The sequence below is a fragment of the Condylostylus longicornis genome, unplaced genomic scaffold (assembly GCF_029603195.1).
Source record: "Condylostylus longicornis isolate FDR11 unplaced genomic scaffold, ASM2960319v2 ptg000013l, whole genome shotgun sequence".
NCBI classification, from domain to species: domain Eukaryota; kingdom Metazoa; phylum Arthropoda; class Insecta; order Diptera; family Dolichopodidae; genus Condylostylus; species Condylostylus longicornis.
The window spans coordinates 328,013-348,092 of NW_026577982.1; the positions used below are offsets into that span (position 1 = coordinate 328,013).

The 20,080-nt window shown below is 27.2% G+C and overlaps 4 protein-coding genes across 4 annotated transcripts; all 4 read right to left on the reverse strand.

Annotated features, from left to right (window-relative positions):
- Positions 1-4,864: 4,864 nt before the first annotated feature.
- LOC129605645 (uncharacterized) lies at positions 4,865-12,943 on the reverse strand. Its single transcript, XM_055515535.1, has 3 exons — positions 11,234-12,943; positions 8,579-10,215; positions 4,865-4,913 (listed from the first exon to the last, which is right to left on the reverse strand). Exons 1-3 carry the CDS (start codon positions 12,854-12,856, stop codon positions 4,880-4,882), a joined length of 3,294 nt encoding a protein of 1,097 aa, XP_055371510.1. The 5' UTR covers positions 12,857-12,943; the 3' UTR covers positions 4,865-4,879.
- Positions 12,944-12,949: 6 nt separating this feature from the next.
- On the reverse strand, positions 12,950-15,236 carry LOC129605646 (cytochrome P450 CYP12A2-like). Its single transcript, XM_055515536.1, has 2 exons — positions 13,652-15,236; positions 12,950-13,008 (listed from the first exon to the last, which is right to left on the reverse strand). The coding sequence occupies exons 1-2, from the start codon at positions 15,234-15,236 to the stop codon at positions 12,950-12,952; spliced, it is 1,644 nt and encodes a 547-aa protein (XP_055371511.1).
- A 176-nt stretch (positions 15,237-15,412) lies between these two features.
- On the reverse strand, positions 15,413-17,486 carry LOC129605648 (cytochrome P450 CYP12A2-like). Its single transcript, XM_055515538.1, has 2 exons — positions 15,999-17,486; positions 15,413-15,430 (listed from the first exon to the last, which is right to left on the reverse strand). Exons 1-2 carry the CDS (start codon positions 17,484-17,486, stop codon positions 15,413-15,415), a joined length of 1,506 nt encoding a protein of 501 aa, XP_055371513.1.
- Positions 17,487-17,855: 369 nt separating this feature from the next.
- LOC129605416 (cytochrome P450 CYP12A2-like) lies at positions 17,856-19,643 on the reverse strand. The gene has a single exon (XM_055515171.1). It carries the CDS (start codon positions 19,597-19,599, stop codon positions 17,971-17,973), a length of 1,629 nt encoding a protein of 542 aa, XP_055371146.1. The 5' UTR covers positions 19,600-19,643; the 3' UTR covers positions 17,856-17,970.
- Between the last annotated feature and the right edge of the window lie 437 nt (positions 19,644-20,080).

Genomic DNA, 20,080 nt, shown 5'->3' on the forward strand with positions numbered 1-20,080 from the left:
ACTGAAAGTGAAGTGATAGAACACCTCTAGGATATTTAAGGGCAAAAAAGTTAAACAAGAAATTGTAAGCATTGTAAATAGAAATTTTTATTGGAGTTGAAAAATATTAGAAATAAATAATAACGTGCAAGAGGTAGCAAGAACTATAATCAAGTCATTGAAGTGAGATGAATAATTTCTATTGAGATTATAAACAATGTTTACACGGCATAATTGATTAATTCATTTTCAAATAGTAAACGAGTATTCATGTACATAATATTATTACGGAATATGTTAGATATTTAGAAATGCAGCTTCTGTTTGAGTTAACTGAAGTAATATTTGTGATAAAAACCATTAATATTTGAAAACAGTGCATTAAACGAACGTATATCAATCTATTATACGAGGTATTCAATTAATTCGATGATATAGCCCAAGCAGATTAATAGAATTTTCGCATATGAACAAAAATTGGGTGGAACATATAGATTATTTTATTCTTTTCTCAACTTATTACTATTTGAAAAGGTAATGCTCCCAAGGTATGCCATAAGTCTGCCTGAAAACGAATCAATTTTAAAGATTATTAAAATTTCCTCCCAGCTTCTACATGTTACCTACATTAACGATTGTCTCTCATTTACGAAGTATATTTTAAAGTTAAAATTCAAAATTAAAATAACACTTTTTATAATTTTTTCTTCAACTACGTTGTATTGGGTTCAAAACTTGGATACTGTGTATATGTAAAGAATATTGTATTTAAGTGATCAACGTTGGGTTTATAAAAATTGTGGAAAAATGCATGACTACATTGCATTTTTCAATATTGATCTGTAAATTTAAATATAGTTAGTGTTTATCTGTTATTTAAATATAGTAGCGGCAAATTTAATCATTCAAGCGTTCTGTAAGATTTTGTTTACATCAACAATAGTATTTGATAATTTTCCTTTAAAATTATTCCTAATTCTTAAACCATGCATTCATACAATATTTTATTTAAGATCCTGATTAAATCAGAAACGTTTTAACAGTTCTCAAATAGAAAAGATAAAATTTTGTTATTTGCAATAACAAGCAGATTAGCGTTAATATGGTGGAATGTTAATGAATCCATGGATAGTGTACAAACAAATAATTTTCATTGTGTGTATATCGTATACGGCGTACAAGATTGATACTTAAAATGTTTTAGGCTCTGTTGTTTGTTTGTGTTTAATATTTTGTGTTTACGGTTTTCGGGTAAAAATTATTAGTATTAGAAAATTGTTTAAATAATTCGCAAGTGTGTGTACTACCTTCACGTAACTGACCACTGGTAACTGGAGGTAACTTCAGACTAAAGTAGGACAATAAAAAAAATATTTAAAAAAACTAAATGATTTACAGTATTTCAATTTCTCTGTAACTAGGAGTGTGACGACTATTGTTGCCATGTTGACAAAAAGCTTGAAAGATGGAAAATCTATTTTGGGGGAAATTCCGAAAAGGTAGAATATTACATCATTCTTAAAAATACAGTGATTTAAATTCAAAAATCATTTCTTAAACGGTTGTGACATCTGAACTTAAAGTACTTAAAAGTTTCAGCGAATGTCTAGAAGTACCGTTATGTCTCCCATAGCTAAAGTTATAGCTTATTTTTAATAAAGTGGAAAAACATTTTTTTTTCAATTAGAGTCTTTAGGTCCTAAACCGGTTCCGAGTGAGTCAACACGAGTGTACAGTATACAGTGCAGATTTAATTTTATATTTTTTGGTAGGTATTTTTTAAAACAAAAAATTATTCAATGTTGTCGTTTTTATTTGGCGAAATATGCCGAATTTATTTCTTAATTTCAGTATTTCCAAACATTTCACAAAAAATAGTTTACATAATTATTTTGTTTCCATTACAATAGAATATAAAATTATTTTGACTAAACAATCCCGGCATTAATCTTAAAAGAACCCTGATAATAATTTGTGTTAAATTATTTAAACATATTTTTATTTGTACAATTATGTAGGTGAGAATAAAAAAATGTCGTAATTTGTACACATAATTTGACACAAAAGAATTTATCTAGAACAATATTTTGTTGATTGCACTTTTCTTAAAAAATTTTCTTAAAATTAATTTTTATTTATATTATTAAGGTTCAAGAATTCCTCCTCAAAAAAAAAAAAAAATATAAAATTATTTTCTATTGTGTACTTATAGTTTGCATGTGTGATGATCATTATTATAAAAATTTTATGAATAGAACAGGAAAAGTCAAATGAAAATTTCTAAATTGTTATCATTGTTTATTTTACAGTTTGAAAAACAAAGTCAACATAATTAAATGCTTTTTTTTCTAGTTTTTTTTCATTTCTTATAAAATGTTTCAATTAGAATTCAAATTTCAAGTATGTTAAAATGGCTACATATTAAATATTTACAAAAATACATATTTTACAAGGTATCGGGCTCCAAAGTGAACTGCTCTTCTATATTAATTTCTATTTTACCTATTTTACCTACTATAGCATATACAAGAGTATAGAGTCCTGTAAATAGTTAAAATTTTGTATGAAACCATTATTAACGGCTCAATACTGTCCGATTAAAATTTATTTAGATAATTGTTATTTTGCTTCTTTCATGTGTTAGGTAAGGTTATAATTAAATATAATAGTCAGAACTGAAGGAAGGACTTTCATTCCTTCAATTTTCACAGCCTTTTTATAAATTTAAATTTGCAAAAATTTCAATGTTGAATTTTTAAAACATGATAATTTTGCATGTGATCTGAAAATCTGCCACATCTAAATAAGGTTTAGTTTGATTTTGTACCTAGGCTTTATAGGTTGTGTTGGTTATACTTGAATGATACGTCCGTTTCAATTTATAAATTTTAAATTTTATCAGTTCACTTTGAAACCGAACACCCTGTACATTTTCTTTTTAATACTAATATGTTTTTCTTGTTTTTTTTTTTATGTTAAGACCCTTGTTTTCTTTAGGTCAATAATTTTAAAATTTCTATCATTATAAACTTTTTTTTTGATTTTCAAGAATACATAAGAGTTATTATTATAATTTAACAGTAGCTTCATTTTATAAGACACACACACACACAATATAATAATGATAAAATCGGATTTAAAAATTTATTTTTCTTAAAATATAAAATTTACCAAAAAATTTAATACTAGGTCAAGGAATTTGAATTTTATTCAAATATAGCATTGCTTTCTTTCATTTTCTTATTTTTCTTTATATAAGTATATACAGTACCAAATTTTCGAAATCATTTGAATAAAATAAAAAAGAAATTTTTTTTTTTTGAAGAAAATAGAAAATCTACATAAATTTTGAAATACACTCTTACACATTACATATATAATATAATTTACAAAATATAGAGACAAAGGGTTGAATAGGATTTATAAAATTTTTGAGGTGAATTAATTTTAAATGTACTCGTATATGTACATAATAATGAATAGCAAAATATTATGTGGTACCTATATATAAAATGTTTGTATAACCATATTCAACACATTTAAATAATTCATAGTGTTGTGTTTGAAAGTCGGTATGATGTATAAAAAATTTCAAGCAATTAAATAATTTAATGTTATTTTTTTATATTTATTATACTTTTTACAAAATAAATTACAAAAATACTATTTTGGAATGAATGTATACAGATCTTGAAGTGAACACACATAATCCATACACACTGTTCTAAAATTGTATATAATACCTCCTTTATTTATATATTCCATAATATATTTATTATAAATGTATATTTTAAATGTATTAAAGCATAGAGTTACTGTTATACAAATACACCCTAAGGTGTGTACATACATACATGTACCTTTCTGTCACTTATATTTAAAGTTCGTAAATTGTCATTTCACCTATAACATTTTGGCTTTTATATTATATTTTATGAACATAATTTGAGAATTTCTTAACACATTTAAATTATTATTGTATAGAAATGTATAACAAATGTGAATATAAAACATGTATGTACATGTAGATAGATAAATAATATATATACTTTTTTAATATTTACATACATATATGTATGTTTGTGCTTGTCTATTATATTTACAGGTTTATATTCAAATTACTGTAAAAAAATAATTAAATGTATATAATATTATGTATGTATGTACAATTATTATGAAAATATTACCAAAATTTTTATGAAATCATTTTACATTTTGAATTTAAAATACGGAATGTATCCAAATACAGAATGTATAAAAATTAAAAAATATTTGAACTTGGGGACAATCTTAAAATACATTTGAGATTTTATTGAATTTTAAATATGAAATTCATTAAGTCAAATTAAATATTGGATTTAGTTACTCTACTATGATACAGTCTACTATCATAATATTTCTTTATTCATAATTTTTGCATATATTTAGGAGGGCAACATAATACGATTACAATTTTATTATTAATTAGATCGGATAAAATATCTCAATTCTATACATGTGTTCAGTGTTCCCACTCGGAAAAAACAAAATGTATCCAATTTCGAGAAAAAATGTATCCAAAATGTATCCAACCTCGTAAAATAGCATTATTATAATAAGTCGTCTTATTTTGTACAAATTAACCCATAATTAATATTAATTTGCTTTATTCCACAATAGGAGTTTTGTTATTTATACTAAATTCTTTAAGAAATCACATACAACTTCTATTATATTTTAAATGTGAAAGTTAAGGTCAGAAAAAAAATATGTATATATGCCCTCTGTAGTTGTTGAACTATGCGGTAAAGACGATTGACCATGAAAACGGACAAATTTTAAAAAATATGTACATCCAATGCATTTTCTATTACATCTAGCTAACACTAAAATATTTTTGGTACGTTCTTGTATGAATTTTCTAAATTTGAATACAGGAAGAGGCAGTTAATAAAGTATCTTTTTTACTTTCTTGTAAAAAATTCGGAAACCTGCTTAGAATAGCCAGCAAATAACATTTATTGATGGTAAAGCAACTTCGCGATTTAATATTAGCAGCATTTTAACTGTCTTGTTATATTTATTTAGTGTTTGAAAAAAAATGTATCCATATTTCAGTAAAATTTTAAAATGTAGCCAATTTCGGCATTTTAGCAGATTTGAGTATCTTTGTATCCAAGCTCAAATTTAAAGCAAAAATGTATCCAAAAGGATACAATTGTATCCAAGTGGGAACGCTGCATGTGTTTATATATTCTGGTAAGCAAACACATAAGCCATAAAAAAAATTCCTGAAATTTCGGTCTATATCCCAATTTTGTTTTGTTTAAGCTGCATTAAGTTAGAAAAAAAAAATCTGAATTTTTTCCGAATGTTACCGAATTTTAAAACTGATTTTAGTTTTGACACAATAGTACAACGAAAATTTAAATTTTCGGAATTATTAGTAGGACGAGGCGTAAAATTGCAACTTGAGATCTTAAAAATTGTAAATTTACAGGTCGCCGCAAGGGAATACACACCTACACGCAAATAGAGTGAACTATTAAAATAATTTATTTTTTTGAAAGATGTTAAAATAGCTAAATCTCAAATTACAGTAAATTCAAATGTTAGGTTAGGTTAGGTTGTCGCGGCTCCCCGAAGGGTACATATAGGCCAACTAGGCCCGTTGTGGTATCGCCAGATCTCTTCCCTCCCGCTCCTCATCTCAAATCAGCCCCAAATCCTCAGAAATCGGTTCAAATTCCAAACGCTTACATCCGCTAAGTCCGTAGCGTTCCTGAGGTAAGACCCAAAGAATTCAAATGTTACTCTGTAAGGATTTGTTACTTTGCAGTTTGATGATTTTTATTATTTTCTTTCAATACACTCTGTACATTTCAAATAATATGTTTATTTTGAAATTGGGTTTGAAAAATTTGATCCATTTTCCTCTTCCTTTTATATTAAGAGAAGAATAATTGTTAAGTAAATCAAAAGTCCTTCTTTCTTTACATTATGTTTATTTCAGAATACAAATTTGTTTTGTGTGTATGTTGACATTTCGACTTTAACAAAAAAAAAAAAAGAAGGGATTTCCGAAACATAATTCTTTGCAAACAGTTGAGGATGAATAGTAACAATATAAAAAAAATTCTTTATGCTTTTACTGAAAAAAAGAAATATGACCTTAAGAATTTTGAGTTTGAAACTTTTTTGAAGTAAAAAATTAATTTTAAAAAATTTATCCATGATTATCATACTATGTATATAAGTGTATGTGTAAAGAACATAACGTTTATTTCGAGATTCCCATTGTTTGCTGTATATTTGCCCGTCAAATAATTTTCATTTAATATATATGAATATTCTAAGCAAATTTAAGAGACGGTAAAATTGAAATTACTAGAAAGAAGAATTCCCAAAATTGAATACAAAAATTAGGCTTTGCATGAAGTTAAACTGGGTGTTAAATGTCTTCATTGACTATATAAGAAATTGAACAGTTCTACAATTTAACAGAAGTTTTATGAGAATTTTCAATTTTCTTTACGTATTTTATCCGCACCTCACTGTCTAATTTAATACTACAATATATTTTGTCCTTATTAATGTATATGTATGTATACAGTGTAATGTAACCTTCATACTTTTTTAGTTTTCTCATTATTTTCCTTAAGATTTCTTTCTAAATTAATGTGCTTTTTTTCTAGTGCAATTTGTTACAATTATTTTTTTTTAACAATAATTTTAATTTTAATAATTATGACAAAAATTTGTACTTTGTCATGAAACAATCTTAAAACAATTAATATTAATGTTTGTCCCACATATGGCAAACATTTATAATATTTTTCATAAATAATACAAACACATATATTTTTTTAAATTTTTGGATGCAGATATATGTGAGGAACAATGAAATCAAAATAGCTTAGCCTAAAAATATGCAATTTTATATAAAGTTATTAAAACTGCAAAATTTGAAAATGTTTAATTTATAGACATGTTATTAGTTGACTAAGTAACTTTAAATAAAATTTTATGAAATATTTTAGGAATTCGGGTGAAAAGTGCTCTGTTTAGTGCTTAACATTAAGGTAAGGGCAATGTTTTCAATTTTAATTTGAGTATATGAAAGTGTTTTTAATTGTCGTGCCATCATCGTTTTGTTTATCACTAGAAGATAAAAAAAAAACTTAAAAAACAGTTTCCAACTCATTAAAATTTAAATAGAAAAAATCAAGGAAAAATTATAAGGATTTAGATTTGTTTTAATTGAGAAAAGGAGAAGAACAAATATCTTGTAACACTGTAGAACATTCGTCGAATTGAATTCCATAGTCAATTCCCAATTATTACATACCATAGGTATTTTGTCGATGAGACCGACTTATATTTCGTCCAGTTGCGACAAATTGTTAAAACTTCCTTTATATTTCTATTGTGAGTTTTCATCAACAATATTATTTTAACACGTTTCTATTAATTTTAGAATTTTCTTTTTAATTTAACAATTTTCATGGCACAAAATACGCTTAGTATACCATAATTCTGTTAAGAACAAAAAATTATAATAAATTAAGGATAATTTAATTTCAGTCTAATTTTATCCTCATATACTTACGTTGCCTTACAAAATTCTATGGGAAGTGCAATTTTAACTGGAATCATAAAAATTTATAAATAAATTTCAATACATTAATTGTTACCGAAGAAGAAAATAACCCAAAACTGGATATAAGAAATTTCTTATGAATTTATTAGATTTTAGTTCTTTAAAATGTTTAAATTATATAAGCATGTATATGTAGACCCGAACATTTATATATCAAATAAAACTAATATTAATAAAACTAATGTGAAGGCAAAAATTTGCACAAGAACTGATGTTTTTTCACAAAATAGATGCATGTGTGCAATATTTACAATTTAGTATAAGGATTTAGGACGTCTTAACATTGCTTAGGTTACAAATGTAATAAATATACATGGCATTTTATTTGTATTTAAATTAAAATATATTACGGGCATGTACGACGTAAAGAAAATTAATGCCATTAATGGTCATTCAAAGAATTCAAGAAGAACCTTTAGCATTATAATAAAATAAGATTGTGAAAGATCACATTGTTAATTTATTTTAAGCCATTTTATTTGGTAAGATAAGAATTTCGTATAAATATTGTTTTTTATGCAGATGTAATTGTAAACTTTAAATAACTTGAAATTGAAATTTATTGTATATAGGAATTATATAGGAATTTATTGAGCAAGAGAAAGAGAGTGAGCATTAAGTTGAAGCAAAGAGAGAAACCCAAATTAAAATAAATGAACACTGTTAAATTACAAACTCAACACAATCTCAGATATCATAACCATAGAGTAATTAAAGATCAGTCTTCGTTTTCTTTTCGTAAATTGTAGATTAATTTATTCAATATTAGTTTATTGATTTTATTACCTGAACATTTTTCCTTAAGTTTAATTTAATTTTTAATTCTTCTTTTACAGCTTTAATAAACAATTATAAATAGCATTATCAACACTTTTAAATTAGATAATTTCCTTATCGTTTACAAAACCTATTACAAAACCACTTTTTATATCATTAACTCATACATAAATTAGAAAAAATTAATTTTCTATGTCGATTAATTTAAATTTTAATGGCTTAACTGGTGTATATATCAATTTTAATTCGAAAATATCGCTATCATCATAATTATATTCAATATTAAAATTACGAACCATACGTGCCAATAAAATCTCTAATTCCATATCAACAAGACGTTTCCCAACACACATACGATTACCAAAACCAAATGGTAAATAAACAAATGGATTCGATGGCTTAGTTGCAGTTACTGGACATCCAGATGTGCTATTATTAGATTGATCTTGATTTCTTAGCCAACGTTCAGGTATAAGTTTATTTGGTTCGGAAAAATAATTCTCGTCATTATAATAAAATGTATTGACCATTAAAACGTCTGTACCTTTAGGTATTTGATATTTTCCTAAAACAAAATTAACGTTGGTTGTCCGTGCGTGTTCATGTACAACTGGATATAGTCTTACAGATTCCTTAATAACAGCACGTAGGTATGGTAAATTTTTTAATTTCTGTTCAGTTAGTGGTGTATCGCGATCTGGTAGTACTGTACGAATTTCTTGACGTAATATTTCTTGTTTCTCAGGATTTTTTGCTAATGATAACATTAATGCAGCAAATGTTGTACTTGTTGTATCAACACCAGCGAAAAACATTTCAATTGCCATTATAACAGCAATTTTTTTATTGATTTTAATTAAACGTTCAACAATACTTTTCTCGTTTTCATTTCGTTTGTCATCTTTTTCAATTAACTTGTAACGTTCAAATGCTTTATCAATATATTTTAAAGAGATATCAGTGAGCACGTCATAAGCCTTAATAACTTTCATGTATTTCGGTGTCTTGTAATATTTCCATATTGACGGTTTAAATTCTAAATCTGCGACTATTTCAAATATTGTGCTTATTGCCTGAATCAATTTGTATGCGTCGCTATCCTTTTTCTCATTTCCAATTAATCCCAATTCACTATCTAGACCTACCAAACAAATTTGTTCTAAAGCCCATGTATTTAGTTCTATTTCAAAATTATCTGGTGTTTCCAATGTATTTGGATCACGAATTTTTTTAACTCGCTCTATAAATTTTTTTGTTGTTTTATCCATTCTTGGTACATAAGTTCTAATAGTTTTTGGTTGCATCATTATTGGATTTACTGTACTGCGTAATTTACCCCATTCCTCACCATTTGTTGTCAATAATGTTCCAGTTTCTTTAAAAATTTCTGGTCTTAATTCATGTCTATAATATGATAAAGTTTCAGGGCCTCTTCGACTTGGCCATATTCCATCATGACGATATATTCTCTCCGAGTAATCTGGATTGAATGCAAAAACAACATCTCTTTGCTTAAAAGAGCCTGGAATTTTAACAAGATCGCCATATTCTTGATTTAAAGCTCTACCAATGTAACTTCTAGATTTTTTATAAAATTTCCCACCTGGTAAAAAATAACTTAATACTTTTAGTTTACTGGGACCTGGAATTTTTTCATATGGAATTGCTGAATCCCATTCTAAATTTTCCTTAATTATATTTGTATCTTTATTGAATTCTTGAGCCACCTGCGTTGCAAATAATTTTGTAAAATTTTTGTTACAATAAACGTTAATTCCATTTCGAATAATTATAGGCGAGATTTTTTTTGTTGACATCATTTTAAATAATTTTGATATTTATTTGAATGTACACAATATGTTTTCATTCTTAGCTATCAATGAAGCTACTAAACTGTGCTTTGCTAAAATTATATTCTCTGACTTGTCGAATATAAATTATATTGTAATGTAATTAACCATGTCTATAATTATATACAGATACCTTTAAAAGTGGTAGCTTAATCAAAACCGACCGATAATTTGTTTTCGTTATTTTGCAGATAAGCAAACTTTTTAAAAACAACAAGTGTGTTGTATGTAAATACATGTACTTATATTTATATGTTTAACTTGAGAACTGCCAAAAAGATTGAGGTATGTAGTTGTATTTTAGACATAAACTTTTAGATAAAAATTTTTTAAATTCAAGTAAACTATCGAAATTCCCGGATTAAAGTGCAAATTAATAATATTGCTGAATATTTTAAAACTTTTATAAATATTGGTAAAATTGTTATTTGAATTTTACATTTTTAAATGAAAACATAGCATTGTTTGTTTACATTTATAATAAAATGAGAAAAAATTTGCTTGTTAATTTTTCATTGTGTAAATTTGTTCACCAAAATCTGCCTCACTTTTATTAAATAACATTATCCAACATTGATATTTTTTCGAATATCAAAAATTTTAGTGGGGAAATACTGTAAATTTAGAATTCATATTTACAATTCGAGAAGTGCAAGTTCTTAACCTTAGGATTAAGAAGAATTCTGACAAGTTCAAAAACGGTCTTTGTAATTAAAACTCAGATTAACTTCAAAATTTTTTAAACATTGTAAATAAATTTTATAAAAATATTCACTTCAAGTGCTAAAAAATTCAGAAATTTTTTCTTACGAGTATTTGAAGCTTTTAGCACAATTTTATTTTTAACACTTAAAGAAATAAAGTAGGTAAATATTTTTCAAGAAATTTTTAGTCTTCCACAAGAAATTGTTCTTAAAAATCACTATAAATATTTATTATTAATGACTATATTGTGTTGTCATTTTTATTATTTTCAATTTACAATATCATTTAATTTAAATTTTAAAGGCTTACTTGGTGTATAAATTAATTTAAGCTCAAACAAATCACTATCATCGTATTTATATTCAATATTAAAATTACGAACCATACGTGCCAATAAAATTTCTAATTCCATATCAACAAGACGTTTACCAACACACATACGATTACCAAAACCAAATGGTAAGTAAACAAATGGATTCGATGGCTTAGTTGCAGTTACTGGACATCCAGATGAGCTATTATTAGATTGATCTTGATTTCTTAACCAACGTTCCGGTATAAATTTATTTGGTTCAGAAAAATAATTTTCATCATTGTAAAAATGTGTACCGTACATCATAAGCTGTGTGTCCTTAGGTATTTGATATTTTCCTAAAACAAAATTAACGTTGGTTGTCCGTGCGTGTTCATGTACAACTGGATATAGTCTTACAGATTCCTTAATAACAGCACGTAGGTATGGTAAATTTTTTAATTTCTGTTCAGTTAGTGATGTATCGCGATCTGGTAGTACTGTACGAATTTCTTGACGTAATATTTCTTGTTTCTCAGGATTTTTTGCTAATGATAACATTAATGCAGCAAATGTTGTACTTGTTGTATCAACACCAGCGAAAAACATTTCAATTGCCATTATAACAGCAATTTTTTTATTGATTTTAATTAAACGTTCAACAATACTTTTCTCGTTTTCATTTCGTTTGTCATCTTTTTCAATTAACTTGTAACGTTCAAATGCTTCATCAATATATTTTAAGGAGATATCAGTGAGCACGTCATAAGCTTTAATAACTTTCATGTATTTCGGTGTCTTGTAATATTTCCATATTGACGGTTTAAATTCTAAATCTGCGACTATTTCAAATATTGTGCTTATTGCCTGAATCAATTTGTATGCGTCGCTATCCTTTTTCTCATTTCCAATTAATCCCAATTCACTATCTAGACCTACCAAACAAATTTGTTCTAAAGCCCATGTATTTAGTTCTATTTCAAAATTATCTGGTGTTTCCAATGTATTCGGATTGCGGATTTTTTTAATTCGTTCTATAAATGCTTTTGTTGTTTTATCCATTCTTGGTACATAAGTTCTAATAGTTTTTGGTTGCATCATTATTGGATTTACTGTACTGCGTAATTTACCCCATTCCTCACCATTTGTTGTCAATAATGTTCCGGTTTCTTTAAAAAGTTCTGGTCTTAATTCATGCCTGTAATATACCAAAGTTTCCAGAGCTCTTCTACTCGGCCATATCCCATCATGTCGATAAATTTTTTCGAAATAATTTGGGTTGAAAACGAATACAGCGTCTTTTTGTTTAAAAGAACCTGGTATTTTGACTATTTCACCATATTCTTCTTGTAATGCTTTGGAAATATAATGTCGGGGTTTTTTATAAAATTTTCCACCTGGCAGAAAATAATTCAAAATTTTCCATTTACTGGGACCTGGAATTTGTTCATATGGAATTGCTGAGTTCCAATCCAAATTTTCAATGTAATTCTTAGGTTCTGTTTCTGTTTTTAAATCTTCTGCTACTTGTGTTGCGATTAACCTGCCAATGTTCTTATAACCACAGCTTGTTCGTGATCGGGTAATCGGTTGTAAAAAAATTTTATTTAACATTTTAAATCGTTTTTGGCTGAATAAAAACTATTTTTTCTGTTAGACGATTAAACATCAACTGAATTGTTATTTAATAAAATGACATTCACAAACTTACTTTATAGCTTTTGCAATGCTATCTATTATAACACTATTACAATTTAAAAATGCAACTTTTATAAACGATTTATTTATTAAAATTTAGTACTGTATTGAATTGAATTCATGCTTTGTTACAAAAGTTTTCTCTCTATGAGAGAATTTTTTACGATGGACAAATCAATGAAGAATATTTAACCCTTATGGGTGGCCTCTATGTTCACATCAATATTCTTATTCAGGGAAAGAATTAGTGAAGTAAGAAAAGTAAAAATTTAATTGGGAATAAAAGTATCAAGTTGAATTAAATTTTTAAACTCACACTAATTTTCTGGAGCTTCAGAAATTTTATTGAAATTATAGTTGTAAGACCAATTTATAGTTTTCTTAATTTCAATTGAATATTGTTAATGGAAATGATTTTAAAATCAATGCAAGTTTTTATAAAAATTAAGGCATGAACGAATTTGAAAATTAAGTTTTTCCGGTTTATAAATCAACACCATTCAACACACTATCATTCGTAAATAAACACCAGTTAGAACTTTCTTCCATTTTCATAGAATTTTTATTAACAAAATATAAGTACGTAAATAAAAAACAAATATATATTTAATTAAAATTTTTTTTTGTAATTTTTTTAATTTTCAAGGTCAGTTAATTTGAATTTTAATGGTTTAGCTGGTGTATAAATTAATTTAAGGTCAAACATATCACTATCATCATAATTATATTCAATATTAAAATTACGAACCATACGAGATAATAAAATTTCTAGTTCCATATCAACGAGACGCTTACCAACACACATGCGATTACCGAAGCCAAATGGTAAATAAACAAATGGATTTGATGGTTTAGATGCTGTTACTGGACATCCAGATACGCTAATATTAGATTGATCTTGATTTCTTAACCAACGTTCAGGTATAAATTTATCTGGATCAGAAAAATGATTGCTATCATGATAATAATATGTGTTATTCATTACAATATCAATATTTTTAGGAATTTGATATTTTCCTAGAACAAAATCAGCGTTAGTTGTGCGTGATTGTTCGTGAACTACTGGATATTTTCTTATGGATTCCTTAATAACTGCTCGCAAGTATGGTAAATTTTTTAATTTCTGTTCTGTTATGGGAGTATCACGTTCTGGTAAAACTTTACTAATTTCTTGACGTAATATTTCTTGTTTTTCAGGATTTTTTGCTAGAGATAACAAGCAAGATGTAAAGGTTGTACTTGTTGTATCAACTCCAGCGAAAAACATTTCAATAGCCACAACTGCGGCTATTTTCTTGTCAATTTTAATTAAACGTTCAACGATACTTTTCTCGTTTTCTTCTCGTTTATCATCTTTTTTTGTTAATTCATACCGTTCGGTTGCCTCATCAATATATTTTAGTGAAATTTCTGTAAGCACATCATATGCTTTCATAATTTTCTTGTATTTTGGTGTTTTATAATATTTCCACAATGAGGGTCGAAATTCAAGTTCTTCTACCATTCCGAATATTATATTAACCGCATCAATTAATTTTTGTGCATCACTATCAGTTTCTTCGTTTCCAATCAATCCTATTTCGGTATCTAGACCAACTAAGCAAATTTGTTCTAAAGCCCATTTATTAATTTCTGTTTCGAAATTATTAGGCAATTCTAATGTATCGGGATCACGAATTTTTCTTATTCTTTCAATGAATTTTGTTGTTGTTGTGTCCATTCTAGGAACATAAATTCTAACAGTTTTTGGTTGCATCATAATTGGATTTACAGTACTACGTAGCTTACCCCATTGTTCCCCGTTGGTTGTAAGTAGTGTTCCAGTTTCTTTAAAAATATCTGGTCTGAGATCGTGCCTATAATGTACCAAAGTTTCCAAAGCTGTTCGGCTTGGCCATATTCCATCATATCGATAGACTTTTTCAAAATGATTAGGGTTATATGCAAAAACAAGGTCTCTTTGTTTAAAGGAGCCTTGCAATTTTACAACTTCACCATATTCATCGCGTAATGTTCTACTTATATAATGCCGAGATTTGTTATAGAATTTTCCACCTGGTAAAAAGTAACTTAAAAGTTTTAATTTACTAGGGCCTGGAATTTTCTCGTATGGAACCGCTGAATCCCATTCTATATTATTATTGGCATCCTTAGCTGTTACGTTTACCTGTTCAGAATTTAAATTTTGAGCGACTTGAGTTGCAAGTAATCGTTTAGAATTATTATATTCACACGAACTATTGAAACATATTATTCTCGATCGGTTAATTAAAGATGAACATTTTTTTGTTATCATTTTTAAAGCGATTTTCTCCCGTTTTTTTTCGTGTTTTAACTCCTTGATAATTGAACATATACTGAACTGTTTTTATTTTTGAAATTGTTGAACAAGTTTGTTTTTAATTAAATCAATTTATCAATTGCCAAAAAAAATAAAAATTTGACTGTGTATGAAAATAAACCAGACTTTACCTACATTTCAGATAAAAGCTATTTTATTAAACACAAAAGAGATTTATGTGTGAGTTTGAATAGCGATTTAATTAAAAAAGTTTTGTTTCTATCTGGTATACACATACAGAATGTGTGCAGATTTGTGAAAAAGTAGAGTAGAACAAAAGTCAGCTGAAGGTCTTTTCAATGGCCAGTTCGAAATCTAGATTGTCTTATCATTTTTTGTAGTTAAAAGAATATAAAACTAATGATTCGCATGCAAAAAATTTTGCACCAGCCAAATAAAACTTTACTGGCTAAAGTTTTTGGATAACACAACTACAGTATAACGAATAACATATTTGAAGAGTAGGTGCACATGATGCATGTATATATAATTTGTGTGAGAGAGTTAAAACATAAACAAAGATTAGTTGTACTTCAAGCAATTTTTTTATTCACATAAAAAAATAGAGTAGAAAAAAGGATAAATTCTAAACCTTTATTTTTTTTAATTTTCAAGATCAGTTAATTTGAATTTTAGTGGTTTAGTTGGGGTAAAAATTAATTTAAGGTCAAAAACATCGTTGTCATCATAATTGTATTCCATATAAAAATTACGAACCAAGTGTGTTAATAAAATTTCTAATTGCATTTCAACAAGACGTTTACCAACACACATCCGATTACCAAAACCAAATGGTAAATAAACAAATGGATTTGATGGTTTAGTTGCAGTTACTGGACATCCAGATACACTAATATTAGTTTGATCTTGATTTCTTAGCCAACGTTCAGGTATAAATTTATCTGGATCTGAAAAATGATTGCTATCATTATAATAATATGTGGTATTCAATACAATGTCAGTATTCTTTGGAATTTGATATTTTCCTAGAACAATATTAATATTAGTCGTCCGTGGTATTTCATGTATAACTGGGTGCTTTCGAATTGATTCCTTAATTGTAGCACGCAAGTATGGTAAGTTATTTAATTTCTCTTCTGTTATGGGTGTGTTCCGTTCTGGTAATGCTTTACGAATTTCTTGTCGTAATAATTCTTGTTTTTCAGGATTTTTTGCCAATGCAAGCATACATGCCGCAGTGGCTGTACATGTTGTATCAACACCAGCAAAGAACATATCAATGGAAACAACGGCGGCCATTTTTTTTTTGATTTTAATTAAACGTTCAACAATACTTTTTTCGTTTTCATTTTGTTTGTCATCTTTTTCAATTGATTTATAACGTTCTGTTGCGTCGTTAATATATTTTAAAGAAATATCTGTGAGTATATCATAAGCTTCAATAATTTTTTTATATTTGGGTGTTTCATAATATTTCCATAGCGATGGTTTAAGTTCTAGGTCCTCTACAGTTCCAAATATTGTATTTACTGCCTGAATCAATTTCTGTGCTTCATTATCAATATGTTCATTCTCAATTAATCCTAATTCGCTATCTAAACCCACTAAGCAAATTTGTTCCAAAGCCCATTTATTTAGTTCTGTTTTGAAGTTGTCAGGTAATTCTAATGTATTTGGATCACGAACTTTTCTAATCCTTTCAATGTATTTTATTGTTGTTTTATCGATTTTTGGTGCATAGGTCCGTACAGTTCTTGGTTGCATCATTATTGGATTTACTATGCTGCGTAGCTTACCCCACTTTTCGCCATTACTTGCCAGTAACGTTCCGGTCTCTTCAAAAATTTCTGGTCTCAATTTGTGTCTGTAGTAAGCTAAAGTTTCAAGAGCTGTTCGACTTGGCCATACTCCATCATGGCGATAAACTTCCTCGAAAAATTTTGGGTTATATGTAAATACAAGATCCCTTTGTTTAAAAGAACCTGGAATTTTGAAAATTTCACCATATTCATCATATAACGCTCTACTTATATAGTATCGTGATTTGTTATGAAATTTTCCACCGGGCAAAAAGTACTTTAAAACTTTTAATTTACTGGGGCCAGGTATGGTTTCATATGGAATGGTTCCAGATTTCTGCAATTCTTTATTTATGTTTGCAGCTTCTCGTTTTGTAAATAATTGTCTGTGAAACCAAATTTTCGGTTGAGCAATTAAGCTCGGAAAAGTTTTAGTTACTATCATTTTCTGAACTTTTTGTTAATTAGAACATTTAGGAAACGTTTGAATTATTCAAAGTCTTGACGGTAACTGATTATTTTCTATTTTTTGAAGAAGTTAATTAACCGGATATTTTTTTTATGTTAATTCCAAATAAAGAAAACTAGTTGGATTCTTTTTGGCATAAAAATGGAATTGATGTCATACAGTTTAAGGTAGGAATAAGACATTTCTCACGAATTTATATAGAAATGTGTCAAGAAAAACATTAAAATAAACAGTCTACAATGATTATTTATTTTTTATGTCAAGTAATCTAAAATTTTAAAGTTTGGAAACTAATTACAATAATCAATCTCAATACCGAATGAAATAATTTGCCTTAGTCCTGAGTTTAAGTTTCAAATTTTTTATTGTTTCCCTCACATGTATATATATATTTTATAACATTTCGGTTTTTAAGTGAATCTTTATTTTAATGTATAACAATATTAAAAAGCAGTCATTTTTAGTTATTGATATCTGTTAATTTAAAATTAAGTGGTTTAACTGGCATATATACCAATTTCAGTTCGAATATATCTTTGTCATCATAATTATATTCTACATGAAAATTGTTGACCAATCGTGCCAATAAAATCTCAACTTCCATGTCAACAAGACGCTTTCCAACACACATACGATTTCCAACACCGAATGGTAGGAAAACAAAAGGATTTGATGGTTTCGATGCCCCCACCGGGCATTTAGATGCTGTTATATTAAATTGTTCATTGTTTCTTAACCATCGTTCTGGTATAAATTTATCTGGTTCAGAAAAATAATTTTTGTCATGATATAAATGTGAATGATGCATTATAATATCGGTATTTTTAGGTATTTGATATCCTCCTAAAACAAAATTAACAGTTGTTGTACGTAAGTGTTCATGTACAACAGGATATTTTCTAATTGACTCTTTTATAAAAGCACGTAAATATGGTAAATTTTTCAATTTTTCTTCTGTTATTGGTGTATCTGGTGAAGGAAGTAATTTATTAACTTCTTCACGTAAAATTTCTTGTTTTTCTGGATTTTTTGACAGAGCAAGCATTAATCCTGCAAATACGGATGTTGTTGTATCAACACCAGCAAAAAACATTTCAATTGCCATAACAACAGCAACATTTTTATTTATGTTAATTAAACGTTGAACAATACTCTTTTCTTGTTCATTTCGATTATCGTGTTTTTCAATTGTTTTATAGCGTTCGATCGCCTCATCAATATATTTTAATGTTATTTCTGTAAGTGCATCATAAGCTTCAATTATTTTCTTATAATTCGGTGTTTCATAGTATTTCCATAATGAAGGTTTAAATTCTATTTCTCCAAGTAAAGAAAATATTGTACTTATTGATCGAATTAATTTCTGTCCATCGCTATTTTTATCTTCATTTCCAATTAAACCTAGTTCACTATCTAAACCTACCAAACAAATGTGCTCTAAAGCTAATGTATTTAGTTCGAATTCAAAATTGTCAGGCAACAGTAAAGTGTTTGGATTTCGAATTTTTCTTATTCTTTCAATAAATTTCGTTGTTGTTTTATCCATTCTTGAAACATAGGTTTTAATAGTTTTGGGTTGCATCATTATTGGATTTACTATACTTCGTAATTTACCCCACTGTTCACCATTATTTGTTAATAATGTTCCTGTTTCCTCAAAAATTTCTGGCCTCAAATTATGTCTGTAATAAGTAAGTGTTTGAAGTCCTATTCTACTCGGCCATACACCATCATGACGATAAGTTTTTTCAAAATAATTTGCATTAAATGTAAAAATAACATCTTTTTCTTTGAACATTCCTGGTATTTTAACAATTTCACCGTATTTGTGATGTAAAGTTTCACTTATATATACACGAGATTTATTATGAAATTTTCCGCCTGGTAAGAAACTTCTTAAAAGTGACCATTTACCTGGTCCTGGAATTGATTCATATGGTTTAGCCGACTCCCATTCATTTTTATTTAAGTTTTCTGTATTTAATTGTGTTTGATGTGCTACTTTTGTAACAAAAAATCTTGAACTACTGCGTGTCGTAATGCAATTTCTATGTTTAAATGTCGCAAATATTGTTAAGTTTTTCGACATTATTACTTTTATTGAAAATTTGAATCAATATTCGATTTAATGGTTGTTATTCTTAGACCAATAAAAACATACTAAATAAATAAAATTAAATTCCGGAATGATTTTAAGAAATACATATTATACGAGTACGTAAACGTGTTTTGTTTAATTAATTTGAGAAAAAAAAATTTTGTTATCAAACAAACATTTTTTAATGTAAAAATTAAATGTATGTTTTAAATTTTTAAATAAAATGTATTTAAATTAAAGCTTTTTGGTTCAATAGACCGTTGAATGAAAACCAGTATATAAAATGAATAAAAAACCGGTATGTATGCTGGAAATTAACCCAAATAATATAAATGAAGCTTTGATTATCTTTACATTAAAATCATGAACAATTATGTAAAAACTGAGTTAAAATTTTTTTCCGAATACGTAGGTTCACCATAAAATTAGTTGCAAGCATAAAAAAATAATTGGTTTCAATACGTTAATTCGC

Bases quoted from the DNA above. Each gene is read 5' to 3' on its own strand.
- LOC129605645 (XM_055515535.1), bottom strand. From the start codon at position 12,856: ATGTTAAATAAAATTTTTTTACAACCGATTACCCGATCACGAACAAGC. The intron at 10,216-11,233 runs GATATTGTAAAT...AAATTATTTAAA, and splicing joins CTTTAAAATTTAAATTAAAT to ATGATGTCAACAAAAAAAAT. The intron at 4,914-8,578 runs ATTTTTTCTAAT...TAAAAAAGATAC, and splicing joins TTAATCGACATAGAAAATTA to TTTATTAACTGCCTCTTCCT.
- LOC129605646 (XM_055515536.1), bottom strand. From the start codon at position 15,236: ATGATAACAAAAAAATGTTCATCTTTAATTAACCGATCGAGAATAATA. The intron at 13,009-13,651 runs GTGATATGTTTG...CGTTTATAAAAG, and splicing joins TGAATATAATTATGATGATA to TTGCATTTTTAAATTGTAAT.
- LOC129605648 (XM_055515538.1), bottom strand. From the start codon at position 17,486: ATGATAGTAACTAAAACTTTTCCGAGCTTAATTGCTCAACCGAAAATT.
- LOC129605416 (XM_055515171.1), bottom strand. From the start codon at position 19,599: ATGTCGAAAAACTTAACAATATTTGCGACATTTAAACATAGAAATTGC.